Here is a 26,317-nt window from a genome sequence, read left to right on the forward strand (position 1 = left end):
GAGAACAGGTGTCTATGATAACATGTACATATTGCATTTTACCAAAATGTGAAATATGAGTAACATTCATTTGCCATAATTCATTTGCTTTTTGACCTCGAGGATTAACCCCGATGCAAATGGGAGTGCATTTAAAGGTCCACAGGTTTGACAAATCCTAACAATGGCCCGAGCTTGCTGTTTAGATAAAGATGGAAATTTTTTCACAGCCCTTTGCTATTGATATAAGTCAATTTGTGAAGTGCTGGGGGATCCTGAATTACCCCCACAAGAGTATCTGCTTGCTGATTTTGTAATGACAAAGGACCCAGAAGCTTAGTATGAGCTCTTATATGCATGATAAAAAGAGGATTAATTCAACTTCTCACTAATGTTTCTAAATGTAAAAATATTCGGGACAATTCATCTCCTTCAAACAAAGATGCTGTCACAATGTGAGTAACTATTTGGCAGACATATTCAGAATCAGAAACAATATTAAAAGATTGTGGAAAATTTTGCAATACGCGTACCCCAAACTTCAGGGAAGGGTGTTCTGGTATTCCTCCCAGAGGGTAGATTACTGACATAACTTAAGTGGAATTTTTCTACATGGGAGATATGTCTCTTCACTTATCAATTTATTCAATCACTTATTTATATCTGTATGGATTCATGAATATTTATTCTGTAAATATCTACTACTTTAATTTCTTGCTCAATGTGTTCTGGTTTTGGTCATTAGAAGTGAGAAAATCTTTTTTAAAAAATGTTTATTGCAAAAACAACATACAAACATTCTTGATATATAAATATTCCATACATAGTGTACAATTGATGGCTCACAATATCATCACATAGTTGTGTATTCACCACCATGATCATTTTTTGATTGTCTGCATTACTCCGGCGAAAGATAGAAAAAAGAAAAAAGAAAAAACTCATACATAACATACCCCTTACCACTCCCTCTCACTGACCACTAGTATTTCAACCTACTCAATTTATTTTAACCTTTGTTCCCCCATTATTTATTTTATATTCAGATTTTTTACTCATCTGTCCACATCCTAAATAAAAGGAGCATCAGACACAAGGTTTTCACAATCACACAGTCACACTGTAAAAGTTGTATCAAATCATCTTCAAGAAACATGGCTACTGGAACACAGCTCTACAGTTTCAGGTACTTCCCCCTCCAGCCACTCCAATACACCATAAACTAAGAAGTGGTATCTACATAATGTGTAAGAATAACCTCCAGGATAACCTCTCGACTCTGTTTGATATCTCTTAACCACTGATAACTTATTTTTATCATTTCTCTCTTCCCCCTTTTGGTCAAAAAGGTTTTTTCAATCCCTTGACGCTGGGTCCTGCCTCATCCTGGGAGTCCTATCCCACACTGCCAGGGAGATTTACATCCCTGGGAGTCATGTGCGGTGTCCGGGCTTGCCTAGCCCGACCGCACTGGGGTCTCGTCCTCGGATGTGGTTCGGCTGGAGAGCGGCGTCAGTCGAAACCACGGGGCTCGAAGGTCTGGAGGGTGCGCGAGCACAATAAACCGAGACTAAAGAATAATAGCAGTAGTTTATTGCATAGGTGGCTCGCGGGACCTAGCTGGCTGGCAAGGCTTACAGGCTAGGCTCCCGACAGGAGGAAACACATGGAATATATAGGGGTGGGTGAGGGGGAGTTAATGGAGGTGGAGAAACTTTGATGGGCAGCTGGTATGGTGTCGTGTAGGATGTGGATTGGTTAGGGGGTGTGTTAAACAAAAGTGAAGTAATGGGCGGAGAGATGGGGAGTGTGCCTGGCCCAATGAAGAAGGGGTGAAAGGTTAGTGTGATACATGCTCAGGAGTTGCTAGGCAGAGGACTAGATTGGCAGGGCCTGCAAGAGTAAGAGATGTTGGGACATGTCAGGGCATGTTAAGGCAGATAAGAGGAGACAGTTACAAATATTACGCAGCAATTCCTCCTTTTTGTTTAATTTAAGAGAGGAGAGAAGGGGAAGTAATTTGGTCAATGGCAAGGCTGGTCCGCAAGGCTCCCGAGGGGCTCACGCGGATTAACTAGTATTGCGCCAGCCATGCTCCCAAAGGGTGATCAGTACTCAGGGTGGGCCACACTTGCTAACCATACCTGTGCCTGTTGGCGATAACCTGCGTCCGCAAAGGGGTTTTGAAGTTCAAGGGCTGCCATAGCAAGAAGTTTAGTTTGTTGCTTGTGTTGAGAAATTTTTGTACATAAGCATTTAAATAGGAAGAGGATAATTATTAGAATGAGTAGTAGTATTCCATAGAAGAGAAGGTTAGAGGACTGGAAGAAGGAGGTGAATTTGTGTAGGAGGTCGGTAAGGATAGAGGCAGATATTTTTGGGACTACTATGTTTTCCATGGCTAAGATTTGTGCTTGGAGATTGTGAGTATAGTTCCAGAAGGAGTCGTTATAGGCAGTGAATATCCAATCACGTAAGGTTAGGCGGGGTCGGGAGGTATTAACAAGAACAGGGGTAACACAGAGACGGGAAAATGGGTATCGTCCATCACAAGTAGAGGAAGCTACTTCATACAAGGTTCAATATCTAGGGCTAGTAAGTCAATTTGTTGCTGTAGATTAAAGACGGCGCGATGCATAAGAAGGTTTATGTTGTCTTGAGTTCTTAGGGTTCCCGCAGCGGTCTGAGTGAGGTTGTTGATGACGTCAGCGGTGGTAGATGTCTGGGTGAGGGCGACGGCAGCTGTGGCAGCGGCGGCCACGGAAGCGACAATGGCTGCGGCGATCACGGCGGAGATGCCAAAGTCCCTCTTGCGTCAGGAGATTGAGGGTAGATTCTCAGCCTTGATGGAGTAAGGAAGTTGCGGGGCAACCCAGGTGGAGGTATTCAGCGGGATCCACATTAGCCGAGGCTGTAAAACTATAAAGGCATATTGATAAGATGTATTAAGAAAATTGGAAAGCATGCAATTTCCAAAGTCGGACGTGCTGTTACAGAGCAAAAGGAAGAAGGGAGGGTTAACAAAGACAAAGGCTTGGACAGTAATATTCTCGGAGACAGTGAAGTTTTCTGCCGAGTAGGTTGTGTTGATGAGATTGGGGCAGGAGGCTAAACCGAGGGAGACTGGAAGGAGGCTAAGAAGGGGGTTAAGATAAAGGCAGGAGTATTTCCCGCACAGGTAATGGCGAAATTAGCGCAGAGAGATGGTTACCATGATTACCGTACCCATTAGCATAAAACGAATAGGATATGTTCTGGAGGGGATAGATGGGTGGGCGGCAGGGCAACCACGCAAAGCGATTAAAGCTTGCGAACTCCTCCGTCCACGGAGTTTGGGTGCAGGGGGGGTCCGGCGGAATGGCGTTTGGGGCGTGATGAGGGGTGTTAGGGGTGAGGCCGGGGAACCACCAAGCACCTGTCAGCCAATAGGCGGAGATTTTTTTATTATTGAATCCTACAACATCAACGATAGTTTGTTTATGAATGAATAGACAATTTGGGTATTCAGGGTTGCAGGTATGCGTAGTCTGATTAAACAGCTGTGAGAGGTCGAAAACAAGAGCTTCTTTAGGTGGGTGGCGCAGAGAGAGGTTTAGGGGTGCTTGAGATGGTTGAAAGAAAGCATTGCAAGGGAGCTGAAGGGAGCAATTGCTGACTTGAAGCGAAGGGAAAAGGGGGCTGTCCGGGGTGATGAAAAGGATCCCGGGGGGGTGCTGAACAGCAGCCCACGCCTCTCTGGCCGATGCTGTAGGGGCTGTGGAGAGAAGCGTGAGCATTATTAGGAGAATTTGCTTTAAGCTAGGTGAAGGGTTACCACAACGTTCTCGAGCCTCGTCATAGAGGCTGAAGAGCTGTCTTTTTTGAGCTCGAGGGCTGTTTTCTGTACTGTCTTTCTCAAGGGCTGCTTGTGTCAGTTGCCAGACCAGGCACCTCGCCCGCCGGCGTAGGCGTCTGGTGGTCGGTGGTGGTGATGACTGTTGTGGGTTTTTTTCTGAAGATTGATCAAGTTGCATTTTCTCCAACTTCTTCTTCAGGGCTCTCAATCTGCGTCGGTGGCGCCTGCTTTGGCTGGGATTCATTTTCTGGAAAGACACAAGCAGTCATGCCCCATGTAGAGGGAGAGGGTAATGAGTTCACCTGCTTAGGTGGCTTAGAGAGAAAGGCTACATCTAAGCAACAAAAGAGTTCTCTGGGGGTGACTCTTAGGCCTCATTTTAAGTAGGCTTAGCCTATCCTTTGCAGGAATAACTTTCATAAGGGCAAACCCCAAGTCAGAGGGTTCAGCCTATTGATTTGGTTGTCCCCATTGTTTGCAAGAACATAAAAAATTCTCTAAATGGGAAAGGTAAGTATTTCCCCCTTTCTCCATATTTGCCCAAGCGGACTTAGCAAAAATACTTCTTTATTCATTGTCCAAATAACTCTGGAATTTATCAGGGTATCACACTAACCTAGTCAAACCAACAAAATTTCAAGCCTTATTCAAGATTCCAGGTACTTATGAGTTCAATTAAACTGACCATACAAGTTAAATTAGGAAATGCACTACCCGAAATACCAATTTTGCACCAGATAAACATCTCTCCCTTTAGTCTCACACAGAAGTTGAGGTTTTAAAATATGAATGACATCATCCTTTACCCAGTCTTCTTCTATACCTTAATTCCTATCCAGATCAGCTTCACTGGTATCTGTACTAGATATCTGATCACTTTTTCAACTTTTTAAACAGTTCCTGTATGAGATACTCCTGATTGTCATAACTTCAGAGCTCTAATTTGGAGTCTCAGGTGTCATATAAATAACCGAAGTTTCTGGGAAAGACCACAGTTATATACAGCTCAGTATCTGAGAACTTAGAATTAACAGTTATACCTCCTGAATATATATATATATATATGACTGCTGTAATAGCTTACAATCTAGGACCCTTTATAATAGGGCCCAATTTAATATCCCTCAACTTTAATTCACTGAATATTTATAGTTAGTCTATAAGATTGAGGTATCATAATATTTATTTTTTTGTTCTTGACATTTCATTCAACATACAGTCCTAACAAGTTGCCTGCCTCACAACTTCATTGCTTCTTGCAGACACCCAGCAGTCCATTGTATGTATACACCTTAGTTCCCCCTTCCATTCCACAGTCGATGTACCCTTAGTCCACCTCCATTCACTGTGGATCATGAACACTGCCACCAGACACCAGTGTGCAAATGTCCATTCTTGTCCCCACACTCCAAGCATATACTGAGCAACAGGGTTTCAGGATCATACCGCAAACCAACTCCTAGCCTCCTGTGGAACCACCACACTGCCTTCTAAAGGGCTGCATCTCTCATTTCCCTACCAACAATGATTAGGTAAATCTCATTTTTCCACATTTTCTCTAGCACTTGTTTCTTTTTGTTCATTGTTAAATAAAAAATTCACACATCATACAATCCAGCCTACATGTATAACCATGCCTTTGCCACTATACTCTATCTGAAGATAATTCCTTTTATTCCACAAAGAATCCATACCCCTTTTCCAATATCCCCACCTGTTGACATTTTGCTTTGGTATAATGCCTTTGCTACATTCATTGGAACCACATTACAATGCTACCATTGACTATGGCCCCAAGCTTGCATTGACTGTGCTTTTTCCCATGCACCATCTTTGTTCAACACCCTGCTATACTGACATTCTTTTGCTCTTCCTCACGCAAAAAAAATTTTTAATTTGTACATTTCATCATTATCATTGTACACTCTAGACATTCCTGAATTTTGTCATCTCAGTCTTTGTCCTGAGAATCTGAAAAAATGTATTTCATGTCCACTGAGACATGAGGAACAAGACCTGGCTCCCCTGGACGCTGCAGGATTCACCTCTAACATCTCTGATGCCGAATGCTAAAGCTGCACCTTAATCTCTACAGTCCTTCACACTGGACGCCACTGCCACTAACGATGGGGAGATCCTCAAACCTAGAAAGGGGCTATTATTGTGCTAAGGTGGCAAATTAAAATAAAATGTCTCTAAGCATTATAAACCAGCAACTCACAGAAGAAGAAAACTTACAGGCCAATAAAAATACGAAAATATGTCTGGAAATTACTAAGGGCTAGGCACAGTTGATATTCCCATGAGCCAGAATGAACAGAGCATATAATAGAAAAAGCATAGAAGAGACAACTTTCAGTAGTAAAAGTAAATTATCCCTTAATAAAAGGTGCTCTGGATCAACTATAAAAAGTTTAAAGGAGAGCCTCAAAAGGATGAAGATGAACTTCAAGTAACAAAACTGTAAGCCATAAAATATCCAGCACACTTTAACTCAATAAATTACAAGCATAATAAACAAAAGTACAATCACACTAATGCATATCATTTCCAAGTTGCTGTAAACTGGTGATAAAGACAAAATCTGAAGAGCAGTCCAAGAAAACAGATATATTATATAGAGAATAACAAAGACAACATGACAGATTTCCCATCAGAAACCACACAGACTAAAGATAAGGAAGAGATTTTTTAATGATGAAAGAAAAAAACACTGTCAAGGTAGAATTCTATAACTTGCAAATATATGTTATAAAAATGAAGATTTCTGGTTGCATGGGTGCTTCAGTGGTAGAACGTTCACCTTACCTATGGGAAAGCCAGTTCAATTCCCAGACCAAGCACCCCCCCACAAAAAAGACTTCCACAGAACAGTAAAAAGTAGGGGAATTCATATGTAGAATGGAATGATTTCTAAATGTTGTGTTAGTTTTTTTTTTTAATTAATAAAAAAAAAAAGGAGGGGAATTCATCACTAGCATGCCTGTACTAAAAGAAATGTTAAAGGAAGTTCTTCAGGTAGAAGGAAAATGATAAATATGTAAATTTGGACCCCCACAATGGGAATGAAGAGCAGCAGATTGGTAATTATGTGAGTACACATTACCTACTTTTTCACGTTTTAATCTCTTTAAAAGGAAATTCAGTTTTAAAAGAAAAATAATGACAATATGTTATGGTATAACATACATAGAATAAACCATGACAATAACAGCACAAAGGACAGGTGGAGGAAACTGGAAGCATCCATTGTAAATTTCTTACTCTATATGGTAAATGGAACAATCTGATTTGAAAACAGACTGTGATAATTTAAAGATATACGCTTTAAGCTCCAAAGAAACCAACAGAACAATAAAACAGGGCGGGCCACGGTGGCTCAGCAGGCAGAGTTCTCGCCTATCATGCAGGAGACCCAGGTTCGATTCCCAGTACCTGCCCATGCAAAAACAAAAACAAACAAACAGAAGAAAACTAAGGAAATCTGAATAAAGTTCATGCACTGTAACAAGTGTACCACATCAAAAAAAAAAAAACTATAATGCCGGAGGACCTCGGTTCGATTCCCGGCCCCAGCCCATGTAACAAAAACGGAGAAACAGAATACAATAAAAACAAGAAAATGTTTAAAAAATGTTTCCCTTTCTTCCTTCCTTCCTTCTATCCTTCCTTCCTTCTCTCTGTCTTTCCTTTAAAAAAAAAAAAAAAAAAAAAAAAAAAAAAAAAACTATAAAACAAAGTAGTATATCCAATAAGCCAATAGTGCAAATAAAACAGAACACTATAAGAAAATTTCAGTTAATCCAAAAGAAGGCAGGAAAATAGAACACAAAAAGAAAAAAGACAAGCCCAACAGAAAACAAGTAACAAAAGCAGAGATTTAAAACCCCAACATATAAAATCAAATGTTGGTAAACTTTTTCCTTAAGCTGGTTAGAAAGAAAATATTTTAGACTTGTGGGTTGCCACCTGGTCTCTGTTTTAACCACTCAACTCTGCTGTTGTAGGGCAAAAGCAGTCACAGACAACATGTAAATCAACGACCATGGCTGTGTTCCAATAAAACTTTCTTTACAAAGATAAGGGGCTGGCCCAGAAGCTATATATATTTTTCCAAATCTTGATAAAAACACCACCTTCCAGGTCTAAAAATTCCATCTGAAATGCAGAGGTTGCTAGACTGGATTTTTAAAAAAACAAGACTCAAGTTTATGCAACCACAAGAAACTCACTTTAAGTATAGGTCCAGTTAAGCTAAAAGTTAAAAGATGGAAAATGACATACCATGCTATCACTACTTGAAAGGGAGTTGGAGTAATGTTAACATAAAAGTAGACATCAAAATGAGGAATGTTACACCAGAGATAAGAAAAGACATTACAAAATAATAAAAAGGTTGAGAGAAGAGTCATTAAGAGAATATAAGAATTTAATTAAAAATTTTTAACTAGCTAATAGCAAAACTTGGGAGTGACTGGCTTCAGAGTGGCCTTGGCAGTAAACTGTGGAGACTGTTATCTGCTTACTTGGAGGGCAGTCTGAGAGGAACAGAATGTTTGTTTTTTCTTAAGCCCCAAGGTCTTTTTAGCTATCTCTTGTATGTAGGGAGTATTATACTGAAAAGCAGGCTTGGTCAGCAAAAGAGCTGTGAGAAATGATATAAAATAAAGCAGCTGAAGCTCTTCGGGGCTGCAGTCATCTTGTCTGTCTCGTACGTCTCGTGTGTCTGTGTGTTTCATTTCGCAGGAGTTGCTGAAAGACTGCAACACCAATTACATGAAATAGTAATTTCCAGAATTGAGAAGAAAAACAGAAATATGTACAAATATAAAAAACAATACAACATGCATTCAAGTGCCCAAAGAACATTCACAAAAACCATGTGCTGGTCATAAAACAATTCTACATAAAGGTGTAAGATATTAAACTAAGAGTATATTCTCAAACAACAGTAGAATTAAATTAGACATCAATGTTAATAAGATATTATGGAAAACATCCAAATATTTGAAAAGTGAACAACAAACTTCTATTTTACTAGTGACTTAAAGAAAACTCAACTGTGAATCTATAAACTATTTTGAACTTCATGAACATAAATGAAACAACATATTGAAATCTTAAATGTAAACAAAATAAAGCCTAGATAGAAGTGCAAGCTTTGGATGCTTCTATAAGGAAAACAGAAAGTTCTAAAATGAATCATCTAACATCCACGTAAGAAATTAGAAAAAGAAAAAAAATTAAATTCAAAGTAAGCTGAAGAGAGGAAATGGTGAAACAAATGAAATAAAAAAGAGAAACACATTCAAGTGAAACCAACAGCTGGTTCACTGAAAAGATCAATAAAATTGATAAAGGTCTTGACACATAAATCATAACATAAAAGAGAAGAAACAAATCAACTATAATAGGAGGGAAAAGGAAACCATCACTACGTATCTCAAAGACATTTAAGACAATAAAGGTGGTTGACAAAGAAAGCAGCACAAGACAATCCAGGATGCTATTTCCCCACAGAATCTTGGAACAACTAGCAAAAACTAGCAGAACTGTCTTCCTCAAAACTCTATAAAACAGTTACAGAGTTTCAGGGAGAGTGCTGAGTCAAACTACAGCTTTAAAAATGCTAGGGAAAGCTCATGACACCTTGCTGATTCCACCCACATCATCACTGGTGTGGTATGGAGCCAGCCTGAGCTCCCATTGTGGGGCTCTGAGACTAACCCCTAAGCACATACTGGGGTGCCTCTATGTCGGAACCAATTAATGGGTGACACCATGAAAGGTTAAAAAAGCAGGAAACTTGTTTCAAGCTCGCCCTACCAGAACATGCTATGCAGGCAGAAGAAGCTTAAGGACAGCTAAAGCAGTATAAGATATAGTTAAGTCAAAGTGGCATACATAAAGGATTACCTACTTTAAGTCATAAAATAGATGACCTAAAGTGTATTTCATAGAGAGTATAGAGGGTATTAGAAATCCCTATAAACAGCAGAATTCCTAAGGCCTGAGCAAGCCCAAACCCAGGAACAGATGCAGTCTCAGAAAAAACAGACCCTGCAGTTAACATTTATTTTGGGCCGATCTTCTGGACAGGAAGGCTAAACTCTGAAAGAGAGCACCAGCCAACAGAGAGCCGATATTCAAAGACTGCAAAAGGTATTTATTGCATTAGTTTGTTTTTGTTAACTTCTGGCACTCAAGGAAATCTCTGCCATAACACAGCTGAGTGCAAATTCAAGGAACAGACAGCTCAGGGAATAAATACCAGAGTTACTACTTTAAATTGTGAAATTGTACAGAGTGCAACAAAAGATTAAAGAATATACAAAGAAACAAGAACAACATAAAAATCCAAAGAACATCAATGAAGAAGAACAGACTTTGGACATACCAGACAAAAATAGAAAAAAAAAAAAAATTCTTAACATGCTCAAGGAGATAAAAGGAAAGTGTCAAGAAAGAATTGAAGAATATCAGGAAAACAATCAATGACCAATATGAGAATCTCAATAAAGAGAAAGAAATTTTAAAAAGAACCCAAACAGAAATACCGGAGATGAAGACAACAGTAACTGAAATAAAAATTCTTAGATGTAATACAGAACACAGGGGTAATGAAAACATTGTCTATATTTTAGAACCACACATACTCTTTGAGACCAAAAGAAGAAATGTTTACTTTGTCCAGAACCTAAATTTTCTGTAGCACACAATCTAATTCCACCTGTCTGGGCACCTCATTTGAACAACCGAAACATAGGGAGCCCAGAATAACAATGAGAGCCTTTAATCCTGAATAGCTTAATGTAATTCCTGGATACGTCCTAGAATACAGTAAGCAGATAATTAAAAAGTATTGGCAAAGTCCCTTGAGGGATGGGAGAAAAGAAAAAATATGGAACTATTCAACTTTATCATCAGGGAATCCCCTGATACTGTGTCAAACATTAGGGACACCCAAAGCAATAGGTCAAGCCCTTGATCCTGAGCCTTACTCTTGTGACGTTTATGTAGGTAGCAGAGAAACTTAGCCTACCTATAGATATGCCTAAGAGTTACTTCTGGAGGACCTCTTTTTTTTCTGGGCCTCTCTTTAGGCCCAACTCTGTAAGTGAAATCATTGCCCTCCCCCCCTACATGGGACATGACATCCAGGGTTGAAAGTCTCCCTGGAGGCATGGGAGATGACTCCCATGGGGGCTCAACAATTCCATCCTGAACATAAGGGAGTAAAGAAGTATAACTAATAAAGTATGAGTGCTGAGAGAGTTCAAATAGAGACAAAAGGCTACTTTGTAGGTCACTCTTACATGAACTTCAGTTAGAATTGCTACCTAACATCATTTGCCAAATCCCAAACAAAACCATCCCAGTCCTAAAGAACACCTAGGGCAATATATAAGATTCTACAAAGGTTCCATGTACTAGGGTAACCTTCCAGAAACCTACAACCTCCAGATGGGTCCCTGGACCAGATAAATCCTAAAACCCAGAGAGCCCAGCCTCTCCAGAACATCAGCTAGTTCTATCTCTCTATCCCATATTATCGATAGCCCCTTTCAACATGAAAAAGTTAGAATGGCCATAGCCCAAATACCCCTAAAGAGTGGGACAAAAAGATGAAAGACAACGGTGGAGTTATAACGAGAAGGTAGGGTTTACCAAACGAATATGATGGCTGAATCATTAAATTGATATTTCTTTCAGTCTCCAGTATCTTAGAGCAGCTAGAAGTAAAAACCTAAAATCGTGGAACTATAACCCATACCAAACTCTGAAATTTGTTCTACACTGTAAGAATTCAAGAGTTTTGCCACGCAAAGGAGGACTCCAAGAGACGTTCTCTCATGCAACACGCAGGAACAGAGAGCCCCGATCCTGGGTTTGGGAAGCCTTTTAAGGGCCAGGATAAGGGGGTGGGGTTTGAGGGTTGAACATGAGTTACAGGTTCTGCTTTATGCAGGAAGTAGATAACGAACATTTTGCAATAAGTAGATAACAAACATTTTGCAAGAAGCAGATAACAAACATTTTTCGCGCATGAGTCATGGGAGCTGCTTCATGCAAGAAGCAGCTGTCTCGTTGTGCAAAACTCCCTTACTCAACCTTCTCAGTTGCATTCTTAGATAAACTTCCTCCGGCAGTTACAACCTTGCATAACCAAGGCAGCAGATAACCTTGCATAACAAAGGCAGCAGATAACCGCTCCTGGGAAGTCCCGGGTTGTTTTTCTTAGCCTGATGGGGCCCATAACTCTTTTCTTTACAATTCTTAACTCACACCAAATGTATAGCAGCGAATATAAAATGACACAAATGCTTTTGCTGGATATTTCTATCATTCAGAAGCTAAAATATATGTAAATAGCTAAATTAAGCAGGAAAAATTAGCTACTGTTAAGCTTTATAAAACCCTTCTTTACAACACCGGATTGTGCTGGGCTTTCAAATTCATTGTTTTTCTATATATGTTATTTCTCACAAAAAAAGAAAAAAAAAGTTGTGATGATAAAAAAAATATTCCTTCTAGCCTTCTATATTTTGGAGCCGCTAGAAGGAAAAATCTCAGAGGACAGTATGGGAGCCCATGACAAACTCTGGGATCTGTCCTATAACTACTTGTTGAAGAGTGCTTTGAAAATTATTGCTCTTTTCTTTTTTTGCTTTGTCTATATATTATACAATAAAAAAAGTTCTTGGAGGGTTTCAACAGCATATTGGAGTTGGCATAAAGGAGAATCAGTGAACTCGAAGACAAGACAACTGAAATGATCCTAGATGAGTAGCAGAAATAAAAAAATAATAATTTAAACAGGAAACAGAGCCTAAGAAACACATGGGACACCATCAAGTGAACCAATATATATGCACTATGGGAGTCTCAGAAAAAGAAGAAAGAGAAAAATGGACATAAGGAATAGTCAAAGAAATAATGACAGAAAACTTCCCAAATAAGATAAAGTTCTAATTTCTCATCAGAAACCATGTAGGCAAGGAAAAATGGAATGGTATATTTAAGTGCTGAAAGAAAATTACTGCTAACCAAGAATTGTATATCCCCGAGATGGTCTTTCAAAAATGGGAGATTAAGACATTCCCTGACAAACAAAAGCTATGGAAGTACACAGACCTGTAAACTTACCCCCAAGCAATGCTAAAGGGACTTCTTCTGACTGAAAGGAAAGGACACTAGATAAGGTTCAAAAGAGCATAAAGAAATAAAGACGCCTCCAATAAATGTAACCATATGTGTAACTGTAAATGACAGTACTATTGTATTTATTGGTATATAACTGCACTTTTTACTTCTTATAGGCTCTAAACTAAAAATGTATAATATGATAAATCTATGGTTTTGAATTTACAGTGTACAAAGATATAACTTGTAACAAGTACAACAGTAAGGTGGGGGAACAGGAAAGTATAGGAACAATGAGCATATGTATATGCTACTGAAGTTAAGTTGGTATCAAATGAAATGTGGTATCCACAAAGAAAATATGTGAAAAATATATACAGTAGGAAATGAGAATGGATTCGAAATAGTACAACACAAAAAATCAAGTAAATACTAAAGTAGGCATTACAGAAAAAATGAGGGACAAAATGATTTAAGAATTACAAAGACCCAACAGCAAAATGATAGAAGAAAGTCCTGCATTAGTACTTACTTTAAATATAAATGGATTAAACTCTCCAGTTAAATGGACAAGATTGGAAAATGGATCAAAAAAAGCATAACCCAAAAATATACTACTTATGAAAGACTCGTTTTAAATTTAAAGACACAGTAGGAAGAAAATGAAAGGAGGGAATAAAACAAGTAGTAACCAAAAGAGAGCTGGGTACCTATAATAGGAGACGTGGCGGCGGTTGGGCCCCTGGCTCCCCAGCGTCTTGTAGTCCCGCCGCCGCCTCCTCCTCCTCCCCCTCTTCTCCTCTGTGGGCAGAGGAGGTTGTGGAGGTGGCTGGAAAAAGCGGCAGCGGAGGACGGAGGAAGAAGGCGGCGGAGCGCGGAGCCTGGTCCCTGGTGGGCCAGTGTTACTGGTCCTCTGCGGCCTTCTGGAGGCATCTGGCGGACGCGCGTGCTTCCCCCGCTCAGCGATGACATTCCCTTTCAAGTTAATTGGTCTGGCACCGAGTTCTCTCTGGACTAATTTGACAAGACATCAGCATCTATTGCTAAGTAAAACCCACAACTGGTGTTCTGTATAAAGAAGATAATTATGTCATCATGACAACTGCACATAAAGAAAAATATAAATGCAAACTTCCTCTTGTGACAAGTGGGGATGAGGAAGAAGAAAAGGATTACAAAGGCCCTAATCCAAGAGAGCTATTGGAACCACTGTTTAAACAAAGCAGTTGTTCGTACAGAATTGAATCCTATTGGACTTATGAAGTCTGTCACAGAAAACACATTCGGCAGTATCATGAAGAGAAGGAAACTGGTCAGAAAGAAAATATTCACGAGTACTACCTTGGGAATATGTTGGCTAAGAACCTACTATCTGAAAAAGATCAAGAAGTAGAGGAATAAGAAAAAAACAAAAGAGATTCCCTCTAAAAATACTGAAGATCAGATGACACCCTACTATCCTGTAGGAATGGGAAATGGCACACCTTGTAGTTTGAAACAGAACCGGCCCAGATCAAGTACTGTGATGTATATATGTCATCCTGAATCTAAGCATGAAATTCTTTCAGTAGCTGAAGTCACAATTTGTGAATATGAAGTTGTCATTTTGACACCACTCTTGTGCAATCATCCTAAATATAGGTTCAGGGCATCTCCTGTGAATGACATATTTTGCCAGTCACTACCATGATCACCTTTTAAACCCCTCACCCTGAGACAATTGGAGCAACAGGAAGAAATACTAAGGGTGCCTTTTAGGAGAAATAAGGAGGAAGAGTTTCAGTCAATTAAAGAAGAGAGGTTTCCTGCAATCCACAAACCCATTTCTGTTGGCTCTCAGCCAGTGCTCACTGTTGGAACAACCCACATATCCAAATTGACAGATGATCAACTCATAAAAGAGTTCCTTAGTGGTTCTTACTGCTTTCATGGGGCTGTTGGTTGGTGGAAATATGAATTCTGCTATGGCAAACATGTACATCAATACCATGAGGACAAGGAGAGTGGGAAAACCTCTGTGGTTGTGGGGACATGGAAACAAGAAGAACATATTGAATGGGCTAAGAATACTGCTAGAGCCTATCATCTTCAAGACGATGGTACTCACACAGTCAGGATGGTGTCACATTTTTATGGGAATGGAGATATTTGTGATATAACTGACAAACCAAGACAAGTGACTGTAAAACTAAAGTGTAAAGAATCAGATTCTCCTCATGCTGTTACTGTATATATGCTAGAGCCTCATTCATGTCAGTATATTCTTGGGGTTGAATCTCCAGTGATCTGTAAAATCTTAGATACAGCAGATGAAAATGGACTTCTTTCTCTCCCCAACTAAAGAGTAGTAAAGTTGGGGAAGGAAAACATCATTGAAAGTCATGATGATTTCTATCTTCTGTGACCATTTGTCTCATTATAGAACTCTCAGCCATTGAACCTCATCTAAAGGATTGTATAAAAGGACTCTGAACCACTTTGTGAATATGTATGTGTATATAAGAGGTTATTGATAAACTTTTAAGGCAGGTATTTGTCTCACTTTTTTCATTTTTGTTGTATCTTATGAAATGATTGTGCGTGTATTTTCTTGTTTGGGTTATGTGATTCCAAAATAAATCTCATCCAGATAATTTTAAGTCTGATCAAATCAAATGTCATAATGGTTGTACGTACTAGAAATTTCTAAATAACAGGCTTATTATGTAAATTCTAGTATATATAACTACTTAAAAATAATGAAAGATAGAAATTAATGGGGGGTTATTTAAATGAAAGAACAAGTAAAACATGTAAACTCTAAGCTTGATATCCTTTGAACAAATATTTTAGTTATTACCTGCTCTCTACCAGGCATTAAAACTAGAAATCGGACCCTTTTTGTAAGAATATGCTTTTCTATCAGAACTTTTGTCTATTCTTTCTCCACGCTATTGAGTGTGTTTTCCCCCACAGGGTATATCTGGTGTAAGCAGTCAGCGATTCTTCTCTCTTGACTTGAAATAGTTTACTCTAACAAAATACACTGTACTGGCTATCCATTGTACTTTCCCACTGTATACTACAGATTTTAATTCTGGGCAGTTTTATAACTCCTTACCGCACAATATTTATTTTAAAAGTGAATAAAACGTTCACAAGCAAAAAAAAAATAAAAAAAAAACTGAGGGAGACTGCAAAATTAAAAAATATGTGGATATTAAACACTAACGGATCAAAAAAGAAATCACAAGTAAAATTATGAGATATCCTGAAGTAAATAAAAACAAAAATACAACATACCAAAATTAATGACACACAGCAAAGGCAGTGCTGAGAGGAAGATGTATAACTGCTTCAATTTAAAAAGAAGATCTCAACTTAGGGTCTGATCTCACAATTAGAGAAAAAGAAGAGCAAACTAAACCTAAAGCAAGGAGAAGGAAGAAAATAACAAACATTAAAGCAGAGATAAGTAAAATACAGATTTAAAAATAAAAATAAAAAAGAGAAAATCAACAATCCCAAAATATGGTTCACTCAAAAGGCCAATAAAATAGAAAAACCTTTAGCTGGGTTGAAAAGAAAAAAAGAGAGAAGGAACAAACAGCTAAAATCAGAAATGAAAGGAGAGGCATTACTACCGACCCCACAGATAAAAAGATTGTAAGAAGATACTACTAACAGTGGTATACCAACAAATTAGATAATTTAGATGAAATGGACAAATTCCTAGAAACACGTAATCTATCAGCACTAACTCAAGAAGAAAGAGAAGTTCTTGCCAGACCAATAACAAGTAAAGAGATTGAATCACTAATAAGACATCTCCCAAGAAAGAAAAGTTTACGATTATATGGATCCACTGGTGAATTTTACTGCACATTCTAAGAAGATTTAACACCAATCCTGCTCAAAAGCTTCCAAAAAATTGAAGAATGGGAAACATTTCCTAACTCACTCGATGAAGCCAACATCACTCTAAAATAAAAGCCAAAAAAGGTTTACCACAAGAAAAGAAAATTATGGACCAAAATTCCTTAAGAATATAGATATAAAAAATTCAAGAAAAAAAAACTAGCAAATTGAATCCTACCACATGATTTATCCTAGGTATGCAAAGGTGGTTAACACTAGAAAGTCAATTAATATAATATATGACATTAACTAAACAAAGGATAAAAACACATGAACACCTCAATTGATGCAGAAAAGGCACTGAACAAAATCCATCACTGCTTCTTGATAAAAAATGCTTAGAAAACTAGGAATAGAAGGAAACTTCCACAACATGAAAAAGGACATTTATGAAAAACCCACTGCTAACACCATACTCAATGGTCAAAGTCTGAAAGCTTTATCTCTAAGATCAGGAAGAAGACAAGGATGCCCACTGTCAATGCTGCTATTCAACATTGTAATGTGAGTTCTAGCTAGAACAATTTAGGCAAGAAAAGAAATAATTGGAACACAATGGAAAGGAATAAATAAAACTCTCCTTATTTTCAGATAACATGATCTTATATCAAGAAAATCCTGAAAAATGCACAACAAAGCTACCAGAGCTAATGAAAGAATTTGGCAAAGTGTTGGAGTACAAGTCAACACATAAAAGTCAGTAGCGTGGGTGCATGGGTAGTTCAGTGGTTAGAATGCCTGCCTTCCATGCAGGAGATCTGGGTTTGATTCCCAGACCATGTACCACCCCCACCCCCCACCAAAAAACAGACATACATTAGTCATGAACATTCTGAACGGGGAATCAAGAAATTAATTTCATTTTACTTTATCAATTAAGGAATCAAATACCTAGAAATATACTTAAACAAAGATGTAAAGGACTTAAAAACAGAAAATAACAGGGCAGTGAGATGGTGGCTCAGTGGCAGAATTCTTGCCTGCCATGCTGGAGATCTGGGTTCAATTCCCAGTAGTTACCTATGCAAAACAACAACAACAACAAAAAAAAAAAACTACAAAACACTATTCAAAGAAGACCTAACTAAATAAATGGGAGGATAGTCTCTTTTCATGGACTGGAAGAACAAATATCGTTAAGATGACAACTCTACACAGAGAATTTATAGACAATGTAATTCCAACCAAAATTCTATCAACCTTCCTTGAAATGGAAAAGCCAAACATAAAATTTATATGGAAGAGTAAAGGGGCTCTGAATAGCCAAAACATCTTGAAAAACAAAAAAAAATGTTGGAGAAGTCACACTTCCATATTTTAGAATTCATTACAAAGCTACAGTAATCAAAACACCATGGTACTGGCACAAGCATAGACAGACAGACCAATAGGAATTGAACAGAGAATTCAGAAATCAACCCTCACGTCTATGGGCTTTTGACAAGGATATCAAGTCCATTCAATGGGGAAAGAAGAGTGTCTTCAACGAACGGTGCTGAGAAACCAACAAGCAAAATAATGAATTTACCACATACAAAGTTAACTCAAAATAATTTAACAACCTAAATTAAATATAAGAGCTAACATCATAAAACTCTTAGAAGAAAATACGGGGGGTAAAATCTTTAGGACCTAATATTAAGCAATGGATTCTTAAGAGATAATACCAAAATTGGACTTGATCAAAATTCAGCATCAAAGAAAATTAGCAAGAGAGTAAACAGGCAACCTACAGAATGGGAGAAAATATTTACAACCCATGTATCACATAAGGGATTCATTTCCAGAATATATAAAGAACTTTTACAATGCAACATCAAAAAAAACAAGCAAATCAATTTAAAAATGAGCAAAGGACTTGAACAGGCATTTCTCTAAAAAAGATATACAAATAACCAATAAGCACATGAAAAGATGCTCAACCTCATTTGCCATTAGAGAAATATATAACAGAACTATAATGAAATATCAATTCTTACCAACTAGGATAGCTTATTATTTAAAGAAAAAAAAGACAAAATAACAAAAGCTAGCCATAATACAGAGAAATTAGAATTCTGGTGCACTGTTGGTGGAAATGTAAAGTGGAGCAGTCACTGTGAAACACAGTTTGGCAATCTCTGAAGAAAAACTGAGAAATACCACGTCCCAGCAATTCCACTCCTACTAGGTGTATACCTTAAAGAATTCAAATTAGGGTCTCAAACAGATACTTGTATGCTAATGTTCATTGCAGCATTATTCACAATACCCAGAAGAGGGAAACAACCTAAATTTCATCCACTGATGATTGAATAAACAAAATATAATTATATATATATGTATAGTGGCATTTTATTCAACCAAAAAAGGAAACAGAGCTCTGATAATACAAAAGGGATGAAACTGAAAACTAGGTAAAATTGGAATTCCAGAAAGAGAAGTGATATAAGATGGAAATAATATGGGGGCAGATAAAAACTGGTCATTTTCCAAAAAAAGAAAGGCAAATGATCTGTAAAGGAACAAAGATAAGACAGAACCTGACTTTTCAACAGCAAGAATGGAAAACAGAAGATGCTACTGAAAGGAAGTAACTGCCAAACCGAATTCTATGCCCAGGGAAAATGTTCTGTAAGGACAAAGGTGAAAAATCAAAGTATATCTTCATATATTTTAACACTAAAAAAATTCATAAGCAGGAAACCTACATTAAAAGAAATACTAAAAGGTATTTTCAGGCAAAAAGAAAATCTCACATGAAAGGCCAGAGATGTCAAAAGACATAAAAACAGGTTGATGCAATGGTGACTCAGTGGCAGAATTCTTGCCTGCCATGCCGGAGACCCAGGTTTGATTCCTGGAGCCTACCCATGCCAAAAAAGTGAAGACATATAAACAGAAAGGAATATATTGTCTGTGTGGCACCTGGACAAGATAAAGAATTTTGTTTTGAATTGTATGGATTCACCATTTCCAAACTGGATTCAAATATTCCTAGATAAGAAACTGACAGGGTACCACATAACATTGTAGAAATTTGAGAGACATACAGCTATCCTTGTTAAGACCTGTTGGTCACTATGCAAACTAATAGGTCCAGGTACTTCCTAGTTTCTATTTTAGATTGTGCTACATTCCTTTGGATGGTATGTATCATTTCTTCACAAACCTGCGGCTTCTGAGGTTGCTACAATAAAACACAAGCATGAAGCAAAAATCAACATGGAACAGGAAACAAGGGTGGCAGTGTCCAACCTGATTTCAACATTGGACAGACACTGATTTCCCTATAGGCATACACATCCCATTGGTAACTAACTGTTATTCAAAATGAAATTAAAATATTTTTCTCTTAAAAAAATACATATATTAAGGAAAAGCCTGTAAAGAATTGACTTTCTAAAACAATAACACCGATAATAACATATATGGAAATTAAAACAGATATATGTGGCATTAAATTGGAAAAGGATGCAAGGCAAATAGAATTAAGAGATACTAAGGTCTGCATTGCCCCATAGGAGCGTAAAGGGGATGACATCACTACAGTCTACAGACACTAACCAGATAATGAGGAAATATTAACAACTTTTGCTATTAGGTTAATTTAAGTGAAATTTTAAAATTTCTTCAAAAACACAAAATTATGGAAACATCACAACAAGAAAGAGAACACCCAAATAAAGAAATTGAATTTAGATCAAAACCTTGCAATAGACAAACAGCCAACTTTCGAGTCTATATGACTTCACTTACAAGAAATATTTTAGAGAAAAAAAATACCGATACTAAATAATCCATTTCAGATAATAGAAGAAAAATACTTCTTAAAATGTCATGATGTCAGAACTATCCTGCTATTAAAACCAGACAAAAATATTACAAGATACTACTGAAAATCAATACCCCTCAAGAACATACAAAAAAATGGTCTTTTAATACTTGGTTTCAGAATAACTGGATTTCCATACTCAACATTCAACTCCAGAAGGACTTATAAATCTAAATTTGAAAGGAGTATTAAATGCAAGTCTTCATGACCCTGTGAGAGCAGATATTTCTTCTATAAATACTAACCATGAATGAAAATATTGGAAAACAGGACGCCATTAAAATGAAGAATTTCTAGTCATCAAAAAATGCCATTATGAAAGTTAAAACTCATACTACAGAGTGGGAAAAGACTTTTACAATACATATGTCCTACAAAGGACTTATATCTAAAATACAAGGAGAACTTCTACAAATGAATAAGAAAATCAAACTTTCCAAGAGAAAATGGGAAAATATTTGAACAAACAAAATAGACAAAAGAACAGATATTAAAGGATATCAATACTCACATGAAAAATTGATCAATTTCATAGTCAAGAGGAAAACAAATTAAAACCACAATGTAATACCACTACAAAATAACCAGATTGAAGAAAATGAAAATGACAAACAATACCAAGTTTTGGTAAGGATATGGAGAAATTGAAATTATCTTAAATTACATGAATAAACTGAAATTATCATAAATTTATGGTGCACTGACCCCGCTGAAAAACTACTAGGCATCATCTACTAAAGCTTAACAGATGCATACCTTATAACCAAGAAATCTCTCTCCTAGGTGTATACCCTACATAAGTAAGTGCATATATTCACCATAATAAATGTGTAACAATATTCATAGCTGCATTACTTGCAATAGCTGAAGACTAAAACCAACCCAAGTCCATTTAAAACAGATTGGATAAACTGCAGGTTATTCATTCAATGGAATAGTACTCAACTATAAGAATGTACATATTACAACTATATGCAGAAACATTCTTGCATCTCAAAAACATAATGTTAAGTAAAAGAAACAAGACACAGAAAGTTACAGACAGATTCCTAATATCTTTGGTTAGTAAGTCCAGAGCCAGCATTCCCTCTAGGATATTTTCCTCGTAATTTTTTTGTACTGAGAATTGGACATTTTGATTATTACGTTTTGGTCACTCTGGAAATCCAGTTCTCCTACTCTTCCTCTTCAGTCTGTCAGATTAAGAACAATACTCATAAATAGTGTCAATGAGCTAAAGGAAAGCATGAACAAAGAACTAAAGGAAATTAGGAAAGCAAATGAACAAACTGAGATAGATACTAAATGTAATCGCCATTGTAACTATAAAGAAAACGTCTAAAAAAACCTACTCAAAGAAAACATAAGTGATTCAAAATGGCTAATACAATGTCATCTAAACAAAAGGGAAGAAAGTACTGGAGGAAAGCAGACAAAAAAATGTATAAGGCTTACAAATACAGTTAGAAAGAATAGAAAAAAAGTAAATCTTGCCTTATCAGTAATTTCCTTAAATATAAATGGACTAACGTGCATATTGCCAGAATGGATAAAGAAACATGACCCAAGAATATGATATTTACAAGAGACCCATCTCAGATATATAGATTCAAATAGGTTGAAAATGAAAGGATGGAAAAAATATTTCACGCAAATAATAAAAAGAGAGCTGGGCTGGCTATATTAATATCAGACAAAATAGACAAAAACCGTTACAGGAGACAAAGAAAGATATAATGTATTGATAAAAGAATCAATTCAATAAGGTAATTTAATAATTACACCGGGCGTTCCTGAACTTGCCCCCGCCCCTCGGCAACCTCCCGACGTGGAAGCGGGACACGCGCGAGAGGGACGGCGGGCGGCGCAGTTCGGTTCGACCAGCCGGGACCCGCTCCAGGTGGCCCGCAGCCCCGCGCGCCCCCGCTTCCCGGGCGACTATTGTTTCCGCGCCAGCCTACCTCCACCTCGCGCGCTCCCGCCCCCACTTCCGGTAGGGGGTCGCGGCTGAGGCGAAGGCGGCGGCGGCGGCGGCACAATAACATAAACACTGCGGGGCCGACCTGCCGCCCGGACCCTGCGGAGCGCGCGGCACTCACCCAGCAGGAGAGCGAACGAAGGGGAGGAAGTCAGCCGGCGGGCACCGTCGCCATCCAGACGCCGCCACGGCCGTTATCCAGCGCTGCTCGCGGATCCGGAACCGGGGCCGTGTCGTCCGGCCTCCTCTGCTCCGCTGAGTAACAGGGACGCGGGCAGTCACGCCGCAAGCCCGCTACGTCATCGCGCAGACTCCGCCTCCCACGCCTCCGGAGCGGCCCGCGGGGTGGACCCGGCCCCAAGGCCCGGATTGCGGAGGCGGAGCCGGCGGCAGGGGGCGGGGCTATGCCGGGAGGAAGGAGACTATGCGGAGGTCGCCTGGGGGCGGAGCTGGGGGGGTAGTCCAGGGGCCCCGCGTGCCAAGCGGCAGAGGGGCGTGGCGGGGCGCGGGAGGGGCGGGGTCTGTGCCGGGCACGTGGCGGCGCGTGGCTTGGGCCCTTGCCAGCCGGCAGTTCACCCGCCCTGGGCTTAAAAAAATCTACTCAGAAAGAAAGCATAAGAGATTCAAAATGACTAATAATACAATGTCATCTAAACAAAAGGGAAGGAAGTACTGGAGGAAAGCAGACACAAAAAAATGTATAAGGCTTACAAATACAGTTAGAAAGAATAGAAAAAAAGTAAATCTTGCCTTATCAGTAATTTCCTTAAATGTAAATGGACTAATGTGCATATTGCCAGAATGGATAAAGAAACATGACCCAAGAATACGATATTTAAAAGAGACCCATCTCAGATATATAGATTCAAATACGTTGAAAATGAAAGGATGGAAAAAATATTTCATTCAAATAACAAAAAGAGAGCTGGCTGGCTATATTAATATCAGACAAAATAGACAAAAACTGTTATGAGAGACAAAGAAGGATATGTATTGATAAAAGAATCAATTCAATAAGATAATTTAATAATTATATCTTATTTGTACGTAACAGCAGAACACTATAACATATACAAAAGCAAACCCTGCAGAATTGAAAGGAAGAGAGATGTAGACAGTTCTGCAGTAACAGCTGGAGATTTCAATACTATATTCAATACTGAACAGAACATCTCAACAGATGATCAATAAGGAACTAGAGGACCCGAATAACATTATATGCCAACTAGCTCTAACCAACACATATAGAACACTTCGCCCAACAACATCGGAATACATATTCAAGTGTACAGGATCATTCCTTAGGCTATACCATACGTTAGGGCACAACAGAAATTCAATACATTTGAAAATATTGAAAGCATAAAAAGTAACTTTTCTGACCAAAACGGAATAAAGGTAGAAATCAATAACAGAAGGAAAATGGGAAAATTCATAAATTTGTGTAAATTAAACAGTACATCTTAAACAACCAAGAGCTTAAAGCTTAAATTACAAGGGGAATTAGAAAATGCTTAGAGACAAATGAACACAATGATACAACATATGAAAATGTATGGTATACAGTGAAGGAAGTGCTCAGAGGAAAATTCATAGCTATGAATGTCTATGGTAACAAAAAGACGGAAGGTATCAAATTAACTACCCAACTTTACTTCTTGAGGAACTACAAAAAGAACAAAGTAAACCCAAAATTAGTAGTTGAAAGAAAATAATTAAGATTAGGGCACAGATAAATGAGAGACCAGAAAAACAATAGAGAGAATAAAAAAGTTGGTTCTCTTAAAAATTCAATGCAACTGACAAACCTTTAGTTAGATCGATACAGAGAAAAGAAGCAAATAACTAAAATCAGAAAGGAAGATGAGGAAACCACCCCTTACCTTAAAACAATAAAAAGGATAATAAGAGAAAGTTATGTACAATTGCATGCCAACAAACTAGATCATCTACAAGAAATCAAAGAGCTGCAAGAAATACATCAATTATGCAAACTGACTCAAGAAAAAACAGAAAACATCCACAAACAAAACTATAGAGAATGAATCAATAATAAAAATTATGCATCAAAGAAAAGCCTAGGATTACATGAGTTCACTCGTAAATTCTACAAACCTTTAAAGAATTGATACCAATCATTTTTAAACTCTACCAAAGAATTCCAGAGAAGGGAACATTTCCTAATTCGTTCTATGAGGCCAGCATCACTATGATACGAAATCCTGGTAAAGTTATCAAAAGAAGAGAAAATTGCAGACCAAGTTCTCTGATGAATGAGAAAATCCCTAATGAAATAATAGCAAACCAAATCCAATGGCATATTAAAAACATATTATATGACACGAACAGTTGGGATTCATCCCTAGAATGCAAGGATAATATAACATACAAAAATTAATATAATACATCATGTATATAGAATGAAGAAAAAACCCACATAATCTGAATGAATGCAAAAAAAGAATTAGACAAATCTAGCACCCTTTTCTGATAAAAAAAATCGTAAAAGTAGTAGTAGAAGAGGATGTTCTCAACATGATAAAGTCCATTTATGAAAAGCCCACAGTTTACAGAAGGAAACAGTGAAAAACTTAAAGATTTCCCCGAAGATCAGGAATGAGACAAGGATGCCTGCTTTCACTACTGCTATTTTCAATATTGTACTAGAAGTTCTCGCCAGGGCAACTGGGCAAGGAAACGAAATAAAATACATCCAAATTGGAAAGGAGGAAACAAAACTACCTCTAATAACAGGCAACATGATCCAAAGAAATCCACAAGATAACTACAAGAACTAATAAATCCAGCAAAGTAGTGCAGTACAATATCAATGCAAAAAAAAAAAAAAACCTCAATTGTGTTTCTGCACATTAGCAATTACAAACGAAAGCGGAAATTAAGTAAACAATTCCATTTACAATAGCATCTAAAAGAATAAAGTATCTAGGAATAAATTTAACTAAGAGCATAAAAGAATTGTATACTGAAAACTATAAAACACTGCTGAAATAAATTAAAGATGACCTAAATAAATTTTAAAATATATCTCATCTTTATGAATTGGAAGAGATAACTTTTTACAACTTTTTTTATTGTATAGTATAACATGCATACAAAGCAAAGAAATAAAAAAGGAATAGTTTTCAAAGCACTCTTCAAAGAGTGTTACAGGATAGATTCCAGAGTTTGTCATGAGCTGGTTGGCAAGTTATGATAGGTAGCAAGGTTTACCTGAAGAGCAACCTCCAGAGTAGCCTCTCGACTCTATTTAACTCTCTCTGCTACTCATACGTTATCAATTACACTACTTTTCCCTCATTTGGTCAGGATGCAATTGTTGATCCCACAGTGCCAAGTCTGGATTCATCCCTGGGAGTCCTCTCCCACGTCGCCAGGGAGACTTTCACCCCTGGATGTCTGGTCACACGTAGTGGGGAGGGAAATTATTTTACTTGCAGGGTTGGGCTTAGAGAGACTGAGGCCACATCTGAGCAACAGCAGAGGTCCTCCAGAAGTAACTCTTAGGCATGCCTATAGGTAGTCTAAGCTTCTATGCTACCTACATAAGCTTCACAAGAGTAAGCTTCACCATCAAGGGCATGGCCTATTGATTTGGGTATCCCTAAAGTTGGACACAGTATCAGTTTAATAGTTCCAGTCTTTCTCCCCA

General features: G+C 37.9%; 2 protein-coding genes across 2 annotated transcripts; one reads left to right on the plus strand and one right to left on the minus strand.

Annotated features, from left to right (window-relative positions):
- Positions 1-1,555: 1,555 nt before the first annotated feature.
- On the minus strand, positions 1,556-22,569 carry LOC143653615 (uncharacterized). The gene is made up of 2 exons (XM_077124759.1): positions 22,452-22,569; positions 1,556-4,061 (listed from the first exon to the last, which is right to left on the minus strand). Exon 2 carries the CDS (start codon positions 4,056-4,058, stop codon positions 3,126-3,128), a length of 933 nt encoding a protein of 310 aa, XP_076980874.1. The 5' UTR covers positions 4,059-4,061; positions 22,452-22,569; the 3' UTR covers positions 1,556-3,125.
- LOC143654506 (endoplasmic reticulum lectin 1-like) lies at positions 4,316-15,591 on the plus strand. The gene is given in 5 exon segments (XM_077126476.1): positions 4,316-4,324; positions 13,723-13,897; positions 13,900-13,969; positions 14,011-14,356; positions 14,358-15,591. Coding segments are annotated over 5 exon segments (1,542 nt in total). The 3' UTR covers positions 15,300-15,591.
- Positions 22,570-26,317: the final 3,748 nt, after the last annotated feature.

The sequence above is a fragment of the Tamandua tetradactyla genome, chromosome 13, assembly GCF_023851605.1.
Source record: "Tamandua tetradactyla isolate mTamTet1 chromosome 13, mTamTet1.pri, whole genome shotgun sequence".
In the NCBI taxonomy this organism is placed as follows: Eukaryota; Metazoa; Chordata; class Mammalia; order Pilosa; family Myrmecophagidae; genus Tamandua; species Tamandua tetradactyla.